The sequence below is a fragment of the Akebia trifoliata genome, chromosome 3 (genome assembly GCF_017979445.1).
Source record: "Akebia trifoliata isolate Shusen 1 chromosome 3, ASM1797944v1, whole genome shotgun sequence".
In the NCBI taxonomy this organism is placed as follows: Eukaryota; Viridiplantae; Streptophyta; class Magnoliopsida; order Ranunculales; family Lardizabalaceae; genus Akebia; species Akebia trifoliata.
In genome coordinates, this window is record NC_141377.1 from 51,407,434 (window position 1) to 51,428,581 (window position 21,148).

A 21,148-nucleotide genomic window follows, 5' to 3' on the forward strand; every position below is an offset into this window, starting at 1 on the left:
ATTTTTAAAGTTTTTTAGAGTGTTGAATTTGAATTATATCCGAACCATTCTCGTATATTGTAATTTTGTTATTCTTTGACTTTTTGATTGAATTTTTAAACGAACTGTTAGATGTATATTCTGAATCGTACTTGAACTAATCCTATCACAAATTTTCAATTTTCGCTTTGCTAACTATTCTCTTCAGTGATAATGGGTTGAATTGATAAATATTCGAGTACATCATTTGTAATTTCATTACTAAATCTGAAGAAACTTCAAGAGCTGATTCATTCAAGGCATGACTAATCAAATCTATTATTTAAATAAATCATTGAGCATGTCTGGTAGTTCAGTCTTCTGACTTCTAAGCATGTGTAGCAGGTGGAGGGAGCAAATGGGGGAGGATGGATGTACAGTCCAGGCTTTAAGTCTTCCTTTTATGCCTTATTATAGTTAATTACACAATCGGTCTACGAGGCATACGTGATATATAGCTTATTTTTATAGCTGAAAAACCTTTTTTATTTTTCTATTAAGAGTGAAAAAAAAGAAAAAATAAATATTAGCTCAGGTTTCTTAAGAATGAAATATAATTATTTTGAGAATCACTCGGAAATATTAATGGAATATTAACTCCCATTTACTGGATTGGCTAGCGCAACAAAGTAAGCCTGATTAAATTATAACTGCTAGATTCTAGCCAATCCAAGATTAGAGCTTTCCAATCAACAATCAACAATCAAGAGGATTTATGATTTATAATATTTATGGGTCATTGATAAGTGGGACCGATCGAAATAGTCTTCCACGTTACAAAAATCTACGATTCTTGCATATGCCACGTCAAAGAAATTTTGGGTTGTTATTCTGTCAGATCGAGAGACTAATGATTTTGTAACTCGAGGTGACAGCGTGACTTAAAAGTTCACCGAAGCGTCATGCGCAAACAACCGTAGAGTCTTTCACATCGGGATACATAACTGTATATGCCAAGAAGTCAAGCCGATTGTGTATCTTGAGGGACAGAATTTACGATTCTTTGTCCATACCACGTTGGTGAGTTTTGGAGTCATCCTGTCTGTCAGGTTGAGTTATTAAAAAAAAGAGGGGCAAATGGGAAACATCTGTCAACTTCTACTAATTGTTCAACGATTAGATGAGTGTTGTGTTGTGGGATCCACCATAGCTTGGTGGGAAAGCAAACCATCTTTTATATATTTTCCTTCAAGCCCCTCCACTCTCATTCATCATCTCTATTAACCCTTCTTCCTCTTTTCTTCTCTCACACCCAAATCACCAGTCAAGAACAATGGGTTCAACAGAAGAAATCCAAATCAAGAATAAAATCACAGACGAAGAAGAAGAAGAAGAAGAGGAATTATGTGGGTACGCCATGCAATTATCATTCGCTTCGGTCGTATCCATGGTCTTGAAATCAGCCATAGAACTCGACATATTCGAGATCATAGCTAAAGCTGCGCCTGGTGCTCACATGACCCCTTCCGAGATAGCCTCACACCTCCCCACCAACAACCCTGAAGCAGCCACCATGCTTGACCGTATCCTATGCCTCTTGGCTAGCTGCAACGTACTTACTTGCACCCAGCGCACTTTAGACGATGCCCGTGGTGTCGAGAGAATGTATGGTCTCGCACCCGTTTGTAAATTCTTCGTTAAGAATGAAGATGGTGTGTCTATAGCTCCTTTGGCGCTTATGAATCAAGACAAGGTCCTCATGGAGAGCTGGTATGGTTATTCAATCCTTCCTATCATTATTGATCCTAGAGATCCTGTACTTCAGGGAGTAGGAATTGCTATCTTACTCTGTAGCTCATTTGCTACGCCACTTGGTATATTTCTTTTGTTTTGGAGTTGGTCACCTGTCCAGGTCGCTCGACTTACAAAACCCCACTTCTTTTTTCAGACGCTCCCATACGCTCCTTAGCTGGCAGTTACAGAATCATAAATCTTTTTCTTGAGCATCTCGAAGCAAAGGATATACGGTTATTTGTGACGGGGGCGTCTGAAAAAACAGATTATCAAGACTCTTTTATTATTATTATTATTTTTTTATTATCAAGACTCTTTGATTGCCACACCGACATTGGCTTTTTCTTTTTTTTATAAAAAAAAAAATAGAGTACCAATTTTCCAACCTAGCTTAAAAAAAAAAGATTCATTGACGTGACAGGGGCATGAACCGTAGATTTTACTCCAAATACTATTAGTACATGTTTTATGAGGATGTGGAGTTATGTATCTCTAGGGAAAAAATCTATGATTCTTATAAGATACATGTCAGTTGAGTTACAAAATCAATACACTTTAGAGTCATATGATAACACCGCAATATAACAATTTGAAAAAGAATAATGATTTTCTAACGCCGCGTATGACATATGCCTCCATACGCTCGCTCACGTGGCATGGAATAGAATCATATATTTTTTTTTCTCAAGATACGCAATTGTATATATAGAGACTGTAGACACCCGAATTTGAGCGGGCCCTCGACGCCAAAATACCCAAAAACAAAAATAAAAACCGTATTGGGCCCTCAAAGCCCATACCTTCAAAAGTCTTATTTTCCTCAAAATAAATGGGCCAATCCTATTCACGTGGCCCATGAATCCCAAAACCATCTATTCCACCCAAGCCCAATCATTCTTATTAAATCCAAGTCCATCCTCATTACCATTCAATTCCCTATCCAAGCCCACACCCAAACCCAAACTACTTTATCCAACATTAACCCAACCCAATCTAAACCCAACTCCTAACCTAAGCCCAATTCACTACCCAAACCCAATCCAACCTATCAATCTCATCAAACCAATCACCAACTAAATACACAAAATGACACATGTCATCATCTCCTTCCACCTCCCTTATCTAATCAACTCAACCCATAACCCTACCCTAACCTAACCTATTCCCCATCCTCTCATCATCAACCACCAATACCACAACCCATACCCTACACACCCTAACCTATTACCCATCCTCTCATCATCATCAACCAACCCCATCCTCTCATCACCAACAACTCAACCCATAACCCTATCCTAACCTAACCTATTCATCATCCTCTCATCATCAACCACCCACCTCACAACCCATACCCTACATACCCTAACCTATTCCCCATTCTCTAACACTATCAACCACCCACATCACAACCCATATCTATCCATCACTTTCCCTTAAAACACTCCCACCAAATCACCTCAACCCATACCTCCTACCATCACCCCCATACTCTTCTCTCTAATCATCCAACCACCATCACCAATCAACTAATCTCTTCATCTCCCCATTTGCCACATGTCATCATCCCTTCACCTCTCTCAAAATCCAACCAATCAACCTCTTACACTACACATCCTCTCAAATCTAACACCTTACCTCTTCAACCATCTCTACACTCATTCTCCAAACAACTCTCTTACACCCATCAACCATCACTCATCTCACCCCACCAAACACTCTACCCAAATGGATTTGGGTAAGATCCAAACCATTTGGGTTAAAGCACAACCCATTTCCCTCATTACAAAATTACCCTTATTTCTCTCTCAAATTTCATACCCCTCTCCTCTCAAACCCATGCCATTATCCATTATTCTCTTCATTCACCCTATTATACCCTCAAAATACTTCTCCAACCTCTATAAAAATCCCTCCATTCTCCCCTCACCACAACTAATGAAAATTTGACAAAAAACATCTAAAAAACCACAACTCACCTCAACTCTCTACTCCTACTCTACTCTCAACACCCAACTCTCAACTCTCAACTCTCAACCTTCTCTCCAACAAGTCAAGCAAGGAAAAAGAAATCAAAGAAAGTCAAAGGAAGTCAAGGAAGGGTCAAGGTGGGTTTGACAAAAGGGACACCCCCTCAACTCCCCTCTTCTACTCTCCCTTTCTCTACACATTTGCACACACCACTATATTCTAAATCACCAAAGGGCCCCTTCTTCATAAGGGCCCCTTCTTCATAAGGGTGCCCTTAATGATTTGAACCTATATCGAAAGTCCCTCACACTTGAGGGCACATATCAAATGTTTTTTTTTTTTAATTTCATTTTTTTTCTATTTCAAAAAAACCGAATCCGAGGTTACCACATTACGTGGATGGAGTAGGGTGCCTAACACCTTCCCTACTCCATAAATGGACCCCCTTACCTTTGAATCAAAGGTTGGACCGAATGTACTCTATCCATACGTGAGTCATCAAACGTCTAAATGACATGCTTTTCAAAGAAAAATAATTTCGGGTTACCATTCACACCCCTTTCCGAATTTGAATGGTGGCGACTCCAAAACACCCCAAAGTGGAGGGATGTTTGAAGAATGTTGAAAATCCCGTGTCCACAGAGACAGAATCATGTTTTACCTTGTTCGACTCTGCTCTACTGAATCGAAGTAACTCTGAAATTCCTCCTGTAAGTATTGGTGTGGTACCTGCCAATAATCCTCTGATGCCCAAGTTAGAGTTGCAGAGAAAATAGTATTAACGAAAAATAGTTTTAATTCCCTCTATTTTTCCCCATCAAAAAGATCATTTTTCTTTCGTTGATTCCTCTATTTATAGGTTCTTCCTTCAAATCATGGTTTTCCCTTTAATCAGGATTCGATTACATTGAACCCCCTGATTGTAAGGATCTTAAACGGAATTTGAATATTTGAAATTGAGTCCAAGATTCTTCGAACTTGATATGCGTAATCTAAAATTATACAAATATTCAGATTAGGCCTATCTTGCTAAGCAAGTCAGGCCTCCCCTTATGTTGTTCTACCCTATCAATTAGACTAGATGCTACTACCTTAATTTACCTTGCTGCTAGACATGATTGGATTTATTGGCTCACTTCAGGTACCACTTACTCGACTAGGACACGTGTACAGTTTAGATAACGTACCATTATCACCTTCTACAGTACATATTTTTGGGGATGTACAATTGTGTATGTCATGGGAAAAAAAAATCTATGGTTCTAACTCATGCCATGTCAGGGAAGGTATCTCAGAGGGGGTGACAGAAAATCATGATTCCGAAAAAATGGCAATCCTAATTCTTGAAAAATAAAGAGTCGCACATAATTGACGTTCTTGACATGGCATTGCACAAAACCATAGATCTTTTTCTTTTAGATACACAATAAAAAAAAAAATATCTACGATGCCATGTCAAGAATGTCAATTTTTTATTAGTCACAATAAAAACGAAACAACAATCATATGCAAAACACAAGAATTTACGTAATGTAATAGTGTACCTAAGTCCAAGGATCTTCATTTTAGTTTTATAACCTTTGAAATCTCTAGCAAATGTTGAGAGAGCTTTAAAAAATGTGTCTATCACCACATAAAAAAAATTAAAATAGCATTTGTTTTTAGAAAATAGTATATAATTGCCCTTTGCGACTCCCCCACCTTGCACCCACGTATCTCTATCATACCTAGAATAGAATACAAGATATCTAAACAACCCTATTTCCAAGGTAAAATAAAATAAAATAGATTTTAACTATTTTTAGATTTTTATGACAGTTCTTTCTCTTTTTTCTTCCATTGAAATACCATCACATTAGTAGCTTAAAATGTCAATCAGGTTGTCTTTTTTGTTTGGAGAAATAAGGATTTGAGTTAAAATTAGAGCAAAATGAAATGGATTTTGATGGATGGTGAGAGAGAAGGAGAAATATATCTGGCATATGATAATAAAAAATTGGAGAAGATAGTTAATAAGTAGGGGTAGTGTTAAAGGCACCCTACAACTTAGTTGGGGCATCCACACATCCACATTGTATATCGATGTTTTTTCTTATATGGGTTAAAAGTTTCATAATAGGCTGATTTTTGGTGAGGTTGATTTCTCACAAAAAAAAAATCAGCCCATTCCGAAACTTTTAACCCCGTCAAAAGTGGTTGACAAAAAATGAATAGTTCACAATTCTTCAACTTGTTTTGATGGGGTTAGAAGTTTCATATCGGGTTGATTTTTTGTGGGGATGATCTCATTAAAAAAAAAAAAAACAACTCTTTCCAAAACTTCTAACCCATGTAAGACAAAATGTTGGAAAAATATGGGATTTATCCCTTGTGTTTGAATGGAAGTGTAATGATATTGTTAAGTGATTTGTTTTTGAAGTTGTGGTGTAAATGCTTTAGTTCTACGTCGGATAGAAACTACTAAAGAGTGTAACTCTTATATGAAAGATCTCACATAGTGTAACGAATATGAGAGAGATATAGATAAAGTCCACATGCACACAAGGGCCCATGGGTTTTAAAGAGATTTAGATCATTGGCCCAAAAAATCTTTGTGTGTGCATGTAATGCATGCGTAGAGGGGTGAAAATTTCGGATTTAAACCTCACATGAATGCGTGTGAAAGACCAACTTTTATTCAAATTTTTTGGGCATTTTTCTTCAATTATTTTATCCATTGAATTGAATTCAACGAGTTATAATTCATGACTATTTTAAAAGACACAAGTGGTGAATGTTCCAAAGTCCTCATTAAGTGTTTGTCTGAACAATTACAACTGAGAGACATTTTCACCAATTATGGTATCTGTCCAGAGAGACTTCCAACTCTATAATTTCTCATCCTTTCTCTCATTTGTTTCGTTGAAATTTTGAATTTACTTGTAATGTGTCAGTTAGTTTTCCTTGAAATTTTCTCGTGAGTCATTGAGAGTACAACCATAGTACAAGTTTAATTGTATGTGTACACTTAGAATGTTACTTTGTATATATTTGGAATATTTTATCTTAAGAGATAGACGTCCACAGACTACTAACACATTATAGGGGCGAATCTCGTCTTAAGGCTATTGTATCCAATACAAGTCTCGATCTGTTCACATCAGTGATTTGAGTCCAATTGGTATTTTTAACTTATTTAGTTTTTTGTTATTTTATTTTAAATTTAAATTTTTTTTTTTTATCTTTTGTAATTTAACAACACGGAAAGAACATAAAAAACTTTGGTTATGGTGTGATTGCCCCCAACAAAGTTGTTGGGCGCTTTTAATACTGCTCTAATAAGTTTTATTGTAAAACTTAGTGTGTCAATAGAAATTCACTTGAATAAATTACAGTTAGTCATTTAAGTTGAAAGTAGACTATGTCCAATCTATACATGTCCTGGACGCTTTAAATACGTGTCTTGGAGTGTGGGTGCCCCCAACGAAGTTGCTGGGCGCTTTTAAGACTGCTGTATTAGTAAATCTTGGTGTCTCAATAGATATTCACTTGAATAAATTACAATCAGTCGTTTAAGTTGCAAGTACACTATCTACAATCTGAATAGGGGTGCACATGGTTCGGATTGATTCGGATTTTGGCAAAATTGGAACCGAACCAAACATGATCGGTTCTACAAATTTGAAACCGAACCAATCCAATTATCCTATAGAACCGAACCGAACCAATCCAATCTTGGTTCGGATTGGTTCGGGTCGGTTCTCGGTTCTCATACTTATTGAAGATAGATACATTTTTCCTCAATCCAAACATTCTATCTCCTCCAATCTTCAAACCTTAAAAATAAGTAGGACTTTTTTTAAGCATGGACTTTGGGATAATAAAAAAATTAAAATTTTTTATATTTCATTAAGAAATTTGATGCAAATGAGGTTTAATAAGTAGAAAACAGTAGATTTTATAGAAGATGAGATAGAGGATGAGTTCAATAAGTTGAAAATGAAAAAAATTCTCCAAGAAAAATGAAGGGGTTTTGGCTTGAGGTTTAAAATAATGGCATTTAGGACATTTTATGTTATTCTCCTAAATAAATAAGAAATATATTCAAGATCCATTCGAGAAGAATTTAAATTTGTTTACCATTAATTGAAGGCGCCTGAGAGATCGATAGCTCAGATATTTATTGAAGCTTTTTGAATCAGAGAGAGAGAGTTCAATCTTCGTTTTCCAATGAGTTGGCGAGGCGGTGAGGTGAGGTGAGTGAGAGAGACGACTAAGATTGAGAACGATGACGGTTAGGATTCTGTTTTCAAAATTCTTCTAACAGGAAGAAGAAAAAAGAAATAAAAAACCGAAATTTTTATTTTTTAAATAATTATATATATATATATAATTAGTTCGGTTTTCGGATTGGTTCGGTTATATTATATCTTAATCTGGAATCGAACCAAATTAATCGGATTTTTTTTTCTTCGATCCGTACCCGAACCGTGGGTGTGTTTAATCCGAACCAATCCAATCCAAAAGCTTCGGATTGGTTCGGATCTCGGATTTACCCAATCCAATGTGCACCCTAAATCTGATACATGTCCTTGGAAAAAAATAGTTTTTTTTTTGTGAGACAACCTAGGATCTAGGAATAGGTGTTGGTCCTCTCTAAGCTCGATTTTTAAATCAGGAATCTACGTTGGACAAACGTTTAAAATGAAAATTTAATCTTCAAGTCATAGATACTGCATTTGAACCATATGTTCTTCTGAGGCTAGAATCTTCCTAGTTGTCATGATTCTTAATGGACCTTATCCTCTTGTCATCATTGTGGGCCAAAATCTGACTACATTGTTGTCGACCTAATTGATGGGTATGGACCACAACTCATACTAAAGTCCAATTTTAATGTCCTGATCACTTGTAGACAGTGGGTGTCATGGTTTTAAAACGAGTTGACTCAGTAATTTCATCTGATATATATAAATAATTATAATTTTTTTTTATAGAAAATATGATTGAACAAAAGATTATTAGTTAGAAGATCATATTTTTATCTAGATAATAAGTACTTAAATTATAATAATAAAATATATTTATTGAAAAAAACCAAAAGCCCGAATGACTCAGCCAAATTTTACTGTTCAGCCAAGATTTTCAAAATATCATGGAGTCATCTGGGTTGTCACGTGAGATAGTTTGTGGTGATTCATTTTGTATATGTAACTTGTTCTTAAATGACACCAAGACGACTGGTACAAGTCATCTCGGTCCTAGATTTGAAAACATGCATGGTTGGTATGGGGATTTGGGCCTGGAATTTTAGTCCGAGCCTACCCATTTAGCTGTAAGCAGACGAAGCAGGTTAGCAGGATAGTCCAAGCCCTGGCCTAAAGAATCAGGATGGATACTATCCTAACCTAAACCCCTATTTTACCTAAAATGGCCAAATGATTTTTGGGTTACGTTTCAAGCTTTTATAGAATTTTTACACAGATTTGTGGGGTCATATGGATAACATTGTTGGATGACCCAACTATGCATTGTATCATTCTCACCCTGATAATTGTTGTTACTAATTAAAGACAGTTCTTGCATTCAATCCCTAGAACTTGTTTGAGTCCTATATGATTTGATGCTAATAATTGTTGATATGAAAGACAGTTCTTGCATTCATTCCATTGATCTTTTTTTCAATCCCTAGAACTTGTTTAAGTCCTATATGATTTGATGCTAACTTTTTTTTTTTTTTGATTGATAAGCTGGGGTTAAAGGGACTCCACCCTAAAACACTACTAGCGAGTGTAGATACAAATTAAGTCTTCCTCAACAATTCTCCGAAGTTCTTGAGGAACATTACATATATCTTCAATAACGAAAAAATCATTTGAATAAATACCTAATTTCGCTAAATAATCCGCTGCCCGATTTTGATTGATGCTAACTTCTTATTTCATTCTTGGAGTTTTACAATTGCATTGTGATGATCAAGTCAGTAAGAATTCCAACAGAGTATGAGGTTTAAATTAGAGAAAATTCATATTTTTCCATCAAATGATCACCTATTTGTACAGTAACAAGTACTTTTTTATTTTTATTTTTGCTAGTTAAGCAAGAGGGTATGTGGTAACGTGAAAGAGGGCTCAACAGGTTTTTTGATCATAGGTCGTGGGATCAACACTCCACATGCCTTACCAACTTTGCTAAGTTGGCACCTTCATAGAGTAACAAGTACTTCAATGTATTGCTGGTGAACTAATTGTGTAATGTTTGGGGATGTTTAAACATATCTGACTAGACATGCAAAAACAACTATTATCCCATGCCTACATGACACTGCATATCAGGTTCACATTCTGTCAGTATAAGAACGCGTGCTCACGGTATGTCAATCACCCATGTCAATTTATACCGACATTACCAAATGATTTGTCTGCCTATCTTTTCTTCGGGTGTCTGTCTTCCCTATTGGTTTTCTTATCATGTTTTGGGCCCTTTGTCAACGCATTGGACTCTGGAGTTTGAACCCAAGCAGAAAATGATGTTCCCAGGCACCTGAGCACTAGGCCTTGGGTGTCATTTTTCTCTTTTCCCACAATAATATTTGTCAAAAATATTAAAAGAAAGTTTTTCATAAAATTATTAGTTGTATAAATAGAGTTGTCTTAAATAAGTGGTTAAATGAACAATCTAGATTTTGAACTTCAAATCCTAGCTGATCATAGAGGATTTTATTGGCTTTTTAATTATGGGTCTGACCCTAATTTGTTGGATAAAGATAATGGCCTTGGCGTTTGTTTTCCAAGTTGAGTTTGTCAGCTTAATTGGAAAGACCTAGGTACCTATCTATCAGATGCCCATCACTTTAGCCTGGCCTATTTGGTCTTTAACTATTAGAGATGATATTTCATATTGTTGCTCATCAATCACGTATACCTCTTCTGTTGCTGCTGATGACTTTAAATTCAATTTAGGTACCACTTGAAAGATGCAGTTCTTGAAGGTGGCATTCCATTTAACAAGGCCCATGGAATGTCCGCGTTCGAGTATCATGGCATAGATCCAAGATTCAATAAAATTTTCAATAAGGGAATGTCTGATCACTCTACCATATGCATGAAGAAGATTCTTAATAAATACAAGGGTTTTGAAGGCTTGAAATCATTGGTAGACGTCGGCGGCGGAATTGGAGCCACACTCAATATGATCATTTCCAAGTATCCCACCATTAAAGGCATCAACTTCGATTTGCCTCATGTGATCAAAGATGCACCATCTTATACTGGTATAGTCTATCCCAGTTCTAGAATTTAATTTTGTTGCTAATATGGCTATATAACATCTTGAATTGTAGAGTTCAGATATCCAATTGTGGTAGATAATGGTTTTCTTCCTTTGATTTAGTTATCTATGATTGAGTTTGATATTAAAAGTGAGTTTTGGGTTTTCGATCGATGCAGGTGTTGAGCATGTTGGAGGAGATATGTTTGCAAGTGTTCCAAAAGGAGATGCCATATTCATGAAGGTATGTTTGAATTAGAGCAATCAAAACTACAGTATTTGGAGAATGTTTAATTTGGCTAAAGATAATGTTAACTTGTAGTGGATTCTTCACGATTGGAGCGACCAACACTGTTTCAAAATTTTGAAGAATTGCTATGAAGCACTTCCAGATGACGGAAAGGTGATCATCGCAGAATATATTCTTCCAGTATTCCCGGATACTAAGCCTTCTACTGTAGGTGTCTTCCGTAGTGATAACATCATGTTGGTTCATAACCCTGGTGGAAAGGAGAGGACCGAGAAAGAGTTCGAGGACTTAGCGAAAGGAGCTGGATTTGCTAGTTTTCGAGTTGTGTGTTGTGCTTACAGCATTCGGGTGATGGAGTTCTATAAAAATATATGATAATTTTTGTTTGGGTATCCATTGTTTCTGGTGGAATCAAGGGTTTTCAGCTTTATCCATTAAAAGGGTAATCATGATATGATGTGATTGAATCTTATTTCTATCAAATAAAAGTTGTTTGGAGATGACCTTATTTATTAGGACTTCCTTTAAGCTTGGCTCTTATTTTAGATCTAAGGACCTAGGGCGATCTACGATAGAATCCTGAGCAAAGTATTAGGTGATGCATATTGCAAGATGTTATGCACTACGAGCCGTTGAACAGAAGGTAAAAAGTTATTCGAAAGAAAATAACTTTAAGAGAAATTAACTTTTTTTATTAAATGAATCTAAACCGACATTATAACATTTCTAACTTTCAAAAGTGTAAAAAAAAAAAATTAGAAATTTTCTTTTTTGTGTGTATCCAAACGTGCTCTAAATATGTCCAAGTCAAGGGAAAGGAATTTTCACTTTGATCGACCTAATTAGATTATGGTCAATGTGTTAAGACTAAAGTCGAGATGGTCATTTCAATGTCCTAACGTGTGCGCAATCAAATGGATCCCGGCCCGCCTAAACTGGGTTCGAGTCAGGTAAAAAATAGGTCAAATAACCTTATATGAGTGCAGTGGTGTACAGATGGAGGAGTTGGGTGTGCAGACAGTAGAAAAATAGAGCTGCTGTATTCTATTGTTTGCCAAGTGCCAACAGCATAACGATTTTTTGGGAAAATTATTAGAAAATAATATTTTTTAAGAAATATTCACATAACCACTTTGTACCAATGGATTTGTTGCATGGCTTCATATATCTGTTGGGCAACTCCACTCAGTACCAATTCGTTTTGAGCTGGAATTTGACAGAAACATTTTTGCAAGTGTTCCAAAAGGAGGTATATATCGATTCTTCCAGCGTTCCCAGAGACAAACCTTGCTGCTATAGGTGTCTTTCATGTTGGCTCATAACTCAGGTGGAAAGGAGAGGACTGAGAAAGTGTTCGAGGGTTGTGCTTACAATAATTGGGTCATGGAGTTTTGTAAATAGTAATTTTGGTAGCCATTGCTCCTGGTTTGAAGTCATGGCTGTTTTTTTCCATCTTAATTAACCCATTAAAAAGGAAAAACATGAAGTGATTGAATTTATTTCTATCAAATAAAAGTTGTTTGGAGATGACTATTGCGTAAATGTCATGCGTTATGTTGGCATTACGCAGAGTTTCAGGGGTGCAAGGGGCGTTACTGTTGTGTAAATGTCTTGTATTGTGTAATATTTTCTAAAGGATTACCTAGTTTTGGGAGATTAGCAAATCCTGGTGTTATAAATGAGTTGTGATCCTGAGTGGTGTCCCATTCCTATAACAACATACTGTTACTTGACATGTTTTTATTGGAGTTTAAACACATTGGGCTACATGCTGCGGACCAAACGGCTTGATTAGGAGACCTAAGTGTTTTAAACTCCAACCAAAACATGCCATGTAGACACCATACCTATATTATAGGAAAACACGTAAATCTTTGTGGTTGTGCGATTTTTGTCTTCTTTTCTATTTCATTTTTTTTTTCACAATGACTATACATATGATTTCCTTGAAGCTTTGCTCTTTTTTATTTATTTATAAATTCTACAATATTAAGAAATGAGGGAGATGTCGAAGTATGAATCAATATCCTAATTGGTTTGGATAATTAAAATCAAAGATTCAGGATGATCTACAATTTGTTTTCTTTATCAAGTTTAACTCATGATTAACAAGTTAATTTTGCTGAACATGTTTTAAAACTTGACTTGCGTTGTAAGAGATGATAGATGTGCTGATTTCAGTTGGTGATCACTCACCAAGAACTTTGTTGGGATCCGATGTCAAAACCAAAATCATTCTAGAACTCTTCATCATCATCATTTAACTTGTATTATCAACTTGGTATTATGCTAGTGCCTCGTATATTTGTTTGGGAGTAACTTTTCCCACATTATTCATAATAGGGGAAAATTTTTCATGTTTGTATGGATTATATATTCATAGTAAACTCATTTTAGGATTTCGATGAGGGAGAATTTCAGTTTTATTAAGAGAAAGTAAGATTGTGAGATTGTCACCCTGATTTTCATGGAATTATTGAAATGATCACATCATTGCCCGTGGACGTAGGAAATCTTACTAAACTACGTAAATTTATTATGTCGTATTCTCTTTGTATTTTTTAATTGCAATTTTCTATTTGTTAATGTTGTTTCATTAGTATTATGTAAAATTAAACGATTCTAGATACGTTTCTTGGGGGTATATATTTCTCTTTGTTGGTGAAAAGGTGTAATTGTACCACCGAGTTTTCTCTTTATAGTGGAATTGAAGTGGATCTGTGGACGTACCTCAATCTTGAGGGAACCGCATAAAGCTCTGTGTTTCTTGTGTGCTTGCATCTTTTTGTTTATTTCTTTATATTATTCTTGGATCAATTTCTCAATAAGTATAATTAAGGATCAAAATTAAGTGTGAACCTATGTTTTAAAACTCAAAAACTCCACTACTTGGACATTCATCAAGTTGATACTAACCAACCAACTATTCCAAAAGACCAATTCGTTGGAGAAGGGAATGGGGTATGACACACTTGGAAGTTGAGGAAAATATATGCTCAATACTCCCCCTCACCCATAAGGGTAGAAAAAATTGAACCCACGACCTATACGAACTTAGCCCTCTGATATTATGTTAACCAACCAACTACTCCAAAAGACCGATCAATTGGAGAAGGGGAGAACTATGAATATAAGAAGGTCATAGGGAAACCCCGAGGGGTTAGCTCAATGGCAATCTTGGACTGATAAGTAGGTTATGAGTTTGATACCCAGTATAAGCATTAATTCCTTAGGGGCCACCAGCAATGGCACACCCTCACTTATCTAGTGTGTGTGATTTGCGGGTGTTGCACTGCCCCGAAACTAGTCCGTTGTCTACATGGATACCCAGTTATCCACAAAAATAAAAGGGTCATAGGTAGAATTGGAGTATGACATACTAAGAGTGGAGGAAAATATACACTCAACAATCTAACTAGAGAACTAATGAGTTGACTTCGATAACTCCATCATTTGTCATCATCAAAATTCTTGTCCCAAAAATTTGGAGATAATTAAATGAATCTTGTTCTTCCATTAAACCTTGTATGTAGTTATATTAGTTCTAATTATCTCATTCCTTCGAATATTCCAAGACCAAATAATTTGTACTATCCTACGGTGATAGGTATCAGGCATTTCGGGTTGGTTCCAATTTTCCAAAGGTCTAATACAACTTGTGCGCTAAACCAATATTTCTTCTGGGTTCTGATTCTGAATATATTGGAGCTAAACCGAAACATAATACATTTTACTTGAAAAAAATATATATCCCTTTGATTTTCCTGCCAAAATCAGACTAATTCTAAATTATAGAAGCACAATCCAAAGAAAAATCATTAAAAACAATCAAATAAACGTAAGGAAGGATGTAAGCACGAATGATTTAATGTTTTTTGGTGCACCTAAGGGGGGCAAGGGGACCAGCCAGACCTTTTTTATAGTAAATTTTCAAATTCAACGTTCAAACTCTTTGATAAAATCCAAAACCAAAGCCATCATAGAACAGACGTCAGTCAAAATAAGGAAGCTATGCTTGTTTGACCAACCAAGTTTCATCAGCACTATATATTCATGGTAGAGATATTTCCTTTAGAGTTTTCCATATAACAGAAAACCATGTCTTTGAAAGAAAACCAACCCAAAACCTCCAATGAAGAGGAAGAGATCTGCGAATTCGCCCATCAATTAGTGAGCGCTTCGGTCCTTCCCATGGCGTTGAAAGCGGCAATCGAGCTCAATGTGCTAGAAATAATAGCCCAAGCTGGCCCAGGCGCACAGCTCTCTTCGGTAGAGATTGCGTCTAATTTCCCCACTCAGAAGAATCCCGAGGCACCCTATATGCTCGAACGTATCTTACGCCTTCTTGCTAGCCATTCTGTACTCAATTGCTCTTGTAGGATTAACAACTACGGCGGGGTCCAAAGGATGTATGGTCTGGGACCTGTTTGTAGATACTTTGTTCCTAATCAAGATGGGGCTTCTTTGGCTCCCTTATTGCTAATGTTTCAAGACAAGGCCTACATGGAAAGCTGGTTAGTTATAAAAATTAAATAAAGACTAATGATAAACTGACTCGAAAAAAAATACTCAAAATTCACTTGCTGGTGTGGCATGGACAAAGAACCATATAGATATTTTTATTGTGTCTCGCGGAAAAAAATATATGGTTCTGTGCATATGCCACATCAGAGAGTGAATTTTGATCACAACTCTTGAATAGATTAGACTAATTTTTCATTATGTCTTATTTTAATGAAGTCGGCTAGCCTGCCTGACTATGTTAGTCGGGCTTCTGACCGGACTAACACGTTTAAGTGCGCCAATTTGGGGAAACCCGTTATAGCCAATTACCTGGTACATGTGTAACTGGCTACCGCCAATTTTCCACAGACATGGCATACTTAAACGTGTTAGAAAGTTGGGAGTTTAATTAATATGGTCGGCATATAATTTTTAGTATGGTTTTAATCATCTTTATTGCCAAGGTTGTTAAAAGTGAGCCTAGGTGAGGACTTCCTTAGGTTCTAGTCCACAATAATTTTTTATAAAAAAAATTCATTTATTTATTGTATTTATTTAGGTTTAATAATTGGATATATTATATTGGATTCATTTGAATATATCTAGAGTCCTGAAAGATGCTTCATTTCTACAGGTATCACTTGAAAGATGCTGTTCTTGAAGGGGAGCCTCCCTTTAACAAGGCCCATGGAATGAACGCAATCAAGTATTTGGAAAAGGACCCCAGATTTAGTACCATTTTCAGAAACTCGATGACTGATTACAACATCATAACCATGAAGAAAATTCTTGACATGTACAAGGGGTTTGAGGGTGTGGGAGTGCTGGTCGATGTGGGTGGCGGGGTAGGGTCCATTCTAAACATGATCGTTTCCAAGCACCCAAAAATTAAGGGGATTAACTTCGATTTGCCTCAATTGATAGAAAAAGCGCCATCTTATCCAGGTTTGAATTTCCTTGTTTCCAAACAAGAATTATCCTATTTCAGAATTTGATCAAGAATCATTGTTTGAGTTGAACATGTATTAGGCCATTTAAGGCCCTTTTTTTAAGGTGACTTCAAAACTTTTCAGATTACAAAAGAGAATTTTGTGGAGCATTCTTCCTTTTGTTATACATTGGAAAATTTGACGATTGGAGTGAACGACATATCTTTATGTTTTTTTATAAATAAATAAAAAATTGCTTTATAAGTACTATGTTATATTGGAGTTACCCTTGCACCCAAACACTCCCTCCTCTGCTCTTTTTGCTCTGTTTTTATTTATTTTTATTTTTTAAGTAGTTTGATTTAATTTTGAAGAAAAAGGATTGTTTGGTTGCAGGTGTGGAGCATGTTGGGGGAGATATGTTTGCAAGTCTTCCAAAAGGCGACGCCATTTTTATGAAGGTTGGTTTTAGATTTTTTATTTTATTTTTATTTTTAGAAGATACAAGAAGATTTCAACAAAGAGAAAAGAGCATTAAAAACCTTATAGGACTAGAAGAACTACCAAAGCAACAAAAAGGAAAACCCACACGACACAAACTTAAAACAAGATCTTCAAAGAAAATTCGTGTCGTCATTGAGAAAAAATGACCAATGCAATAACAAAACTTACACATATAACAAGATATGACCTCTCGACGAGATGGGAACAATGTACCAACTATGACAAACATCCAAAACAGAATTGGGAAACACCCACAATACTGCCAAATGGTAAAGAAAGCATAATAGATTTCGTAAATGACACACAAAAAAAAGGAAAAACATAATCATTAAACTGAATCCAAACTACTTTTTTGCAAAGAAAACAATAATCCAACCCTAATAACTTTTTCAATATAAGATTTATCAATTATAGACTTTTCACTAGTGTTTAGAATCAGTTGTTTTGGTTATCTTTCATGTATTTTTGCATTAATTATCTTTTGAGCTAAACCATACAAAAATTTCACTTGTGAATGAAACTTGCAGTGGATACTTCATACTTGGAATGATGAACATTGCTTGAAGATATTGAAAAATTGCTACGATGCAGTACCAGAGAATGGAAAAGTAGTGATAATGGATTTAATTATTCCAGAATCGACCGAGACTATTGTTCGTGATAAATGCATTTTCCAATTCGATTTATCCTTGCTGAATATGAACCCTGGAGGAAAAGAGAGGACAGAAACAGAATTTGATGCCTTAGCCAAAAAAGCTGGATTTGTTGGTTCTAAAGTAATGCTTTGGTCTTGTAATTTTTCAATCATGGAGTTCTATAAAATGGTGTAATAAGTATCTTATATACTTGAGAAATTCGTTTATTTGAACTAATTTATTTTGCATTGTGCTCGAGTAAAGAAATAGTTTTCATCTCTTCTCCCTTCAAATGAGTAGCAGCACCTCACACTTCTCTTGGACCTATTACCCTAATCTTTGTTTTTTTTAAAAAGAATTTCCAGGACCCGATACCTGATCAAGACCATCGTTCAATCTTGATTGATAATGGGTTAGAGTTGGATATACTAGAATTGAATACATTGACACTCTTCCGAAGTTCTAATAAAAAAACACAATAGTCAATTAAACTATGTTACTTCTGTGTAATTGAGTTTATAGGCCTTTGCATTACAAATGAACTCTGTTCAAAATTCCAATTAGAAGCATAGTGAGGATAAGCTTATCCAATTGTTGGATAAGCTTATGCCATGTGATTACGAGCATTATGTCACACGCTAAATATGTCTCCCAAAAAAGACCAGAATCTTCTAGATACAATCCTTAAATCTAAGGTTCATACTGAGGTGACTGCACTACTATTAACCAACTGTGAACCAAATTCTGTGACAATTAGGATTTAATAAAATGTTCAAGGACCCAAGTAATACTAATATTTACCAGAGTAATCTAACTTAATGAAACACTACAAACTAATTGAGTCAACTAACTTGCAAGATTAGACAAATTTGATTACTTAGTTTAACAAAAATACTACAAAATGCGAACAATAACATTGAACCAATCTTCAAAACAAGTGATTATGGAAGAAACTTAACATGAGAAAATTGACATAATTTGCGAAATAGTTCTTAAAACACTAGGCATTTCGTAGAGAGATTCGGGAGGTAGCACTCAATTTCCCATTTAAATTACTGAAAGCATGGTAATTATTTGCAGTAAATAAGTGCTTAGGCTAGGGATATAAATATTTGTAATACATGCATCTTCAAGAAAGCAAAAATAAAATAAAATACAATAAGCATATGGGCTTGATACATTTACTCTGAGTTAGAAGCTTATGTGAACGAAAATAAGCACGAACAACAATTCCTTCCACTCTGCAACAAAATAGTTGGTTGTTTCACAACTTCAGAGTTCATGTAGTCCTGAAACATTCCTCTTCTCACATAAGTGACTCTCTTAACTGCTTCCAAGTATATCCTTGTAAGTGTTCTTAACTTTTTGTATCAATGCTTCCCTGAAATTTCATTGCCATGTTTTTGGTAACTAAAACATCATTTAATATGATATATTAGATTACTAAGTTTCAGCAAATTTTCGTCAATGCTTACCTCTCAGGCTTGAAAACCAGGTTCCGATAGATGAACCACTGCAAGGATGGTAAGACACAAGTGCTTGTATAAGTAATATAAAACAAATGGAGTTTTTCTAAGTACATTTGGTTTACGGGTTTGTTTCCTGGTCTGCCTTGCCTAATCTTGCATCCAAACACTCCCTAAATTAAGGTAGTTATAAGCAAAATCTTCTATTGGAACTGTTGGTACCACCCCATTTGGTCTGATTAGTTCTCAATTTAAGGTTAATCTAGAAGGCAGTTTATCAATTAAACAGTTAAGATTAGTGCGCATTGGTGACGATTAAAGAGGTAAATAAGAAACAAGAGTAAATTAATGCCAACTTACTCCAGAATAACCGATTCCTACAAGCTCGAGAATACCAGGGACTAAAGGAAGCTTATCAATTGCCTGCAACAATAAAAATCATCTCTTAATTCATTTTCTTTTAATTATTAACTAAAAGTAAACACTAATGTCTAATACTTCAATGGGATATTAGCAACTTCTAAAGCCATTTATTTTTCTAAAATTGAGACTGTGTTATTTAAAAATAATAATACAATTATTGTTTTTGCACTAAAAGATAAAATAGGATTACTTGTAAGGGCATTTGTTACAAAACATGATTTTGGTGGTTGCTAATGTCCCATTGAAGTCTTGGACGTCAACATTCCTCACGTATCAATTAATTATTTCAAAATAAACCAAATTAAATTAATGGGTCTAAGTTATAATCGCAATTTGTTTCAAATGATGATCAAGAACTATGGTACATGGTGCATGAAAGTTCCTCACCGAAATCATTCCACTAGACCCCCACACTGCAAGTAAACCGGCAAATGCAAGAGAAGTCACTGCATATTTGTCATCAAGCTTGTCCCACTACCATTTTAATGTCCATCGTTAGAATTATTATTCGTCGATAACTCCTCAAACAAAAAAATAAAAAATATATATAATTCCTTACTGCTTCTTGAATAGTTTTCGCTATCTCTGGCAGCTCAGATGTCTCAACTTCGGTTGTTACATCACCAGTGGCCTTGGCGATGACATTACGTGCAATCTTACGGCCTGAAACAATGCAATTCAATAACTAAATAAGTAAAATCTTTTCTAACTATAATAAATATGATTTCTTATTCCATTTTTTGTAGTTTATTTTCATAATTAAGAAAGAAAACTTATATTGACACTGCAACTTATGAAATAAAATAAAACACACCAAATAAGGATAAATACATGCCAAAATATCTCATCTCTTAATTCTTCTTCCATTAAACAAAACATAGAAAGGATTTTCTTTGAAAAGAAGGACCACTAGAATAAGACTACCAAAAAAGAAAAGGTGGAAAAAAATGGTAACTCCACACCTTACTCAATTATCCAATTGGTGTGTCATAACAAAAAAAAATGGTGTGCTAATATAAGTTCTCCTAGGAACATTTGTGTAAATTGAAGCTACATACAGTAAGCAGTAGTGCTCTTCCTTGTGTCACGGTTCTGAGATGACACCGGCAGTGGAGGGAGATTTGGGAGGTTGACACATCGTGGCGATGTCACAGCGGCAGAATTGCGAGGGGTTTTGACATCAATGAGAGTGGAAGAAGAAGAGAGGGACAGTGTGGTTGAAGTTGAGGCCATGGCTTTTGAATCTCTTTTTTCCTTTTTTAAGGATTGTTTCTTTGTTACAAAGATTTTGCAACAAAGTGTAAGAGAGGATGAATAAGTTTGTTTGAGTTACTTGGGAGTGATAATTTGTGTATGTTGAGATCCTTCTTCTCCAAAGTGTGAGGATGGATAACCACTCATTCACTCTATTTGGATAGTGTTGATGTGGCAGTTGGATAGGGGTCTTAAGGCTTATAATTGGATGGGCTG

General features: G+C 35.5%; 3 protein-coding genes across 3 annotated transcripts; 2 read left to right on the plus strand and 1 right to left on the minus strand.

Annotated features, from left to right (window-relative positions):
- Positions 1–1,183: 1,183 nt before the first annotated feature.
- Positions 1,184–11,730, plus strand: LOC147407811 (caffeic acid 3-O-methyltransferase-like). Its single transcript, XM_086436563.1, has 4 exons — positions 1,184–1,728; positions 10,662–10,972; positions 11,148–11,212; positions 11,291–11,730. Exons 1-4 carry the CDS (start codon positions 1,292–1,294, stop codon positions 11,591–11,593), a joined length of 1,116 nt encoding a protein of 371 aa, XP_086292689.1. The 5' UTR covers positions 1,184–1,291; the 3' UTR covers positions 11,594–11,730.
- A 3,483-nt stretch (positions 11,731–15,213) lies between these two features.
- On the plus strand, positions 15,214–18,065 carry LOC147407812 (caffeic acid 3-O-methyltransferase-like). The gene is made up of 4 exons (XM_086436564.1): positions 15,214–15,732; positions 16,356–16,666; positions 17,047–17,111; positions 17,682–18,065. The coding sequence occupies exons 1-4, from the start codon at positions 15,317–15,319 to the stop codon at positions 17,982–17,984; spliced, it is 1,095 nt and encodes a 364-aa protein (XP_086292690.1). The 5' UTR covers positions 15,214–15,316; the 3' UTR covers positions 17,985–18,065.
- Positions 18,066–18,859: 794 nt separating this feature from the next.
- PSI-P (photosystem I P subunit) lies at positions 18,860–21,024 on the minus strand. The gene is made up of 6 exons (XM_086436565.1): positions 20,737–21,024; positions 20,238–20,341; positions 20,066–20,152; positions 19,616–19,678; positions 19,265–19,302; positions 18,860–19,170 (listed from the first exon to the last, which is right to left on the minus strand). The coding sequence occupies exons 1-6, from the start codon at positions 20,909–20,911 to the stop codon at positions 19,113–19,115; spliced, it is 525 nt and encodes a 174-aa protein (XP_086292691.1). The 5' UTR covers positions 20,912–21,024; the 3' UTR covers positions 18,860–19,112.
- Between the last annotated feature and the right edge of the window lie 124 nt (positions 21,025–21,148).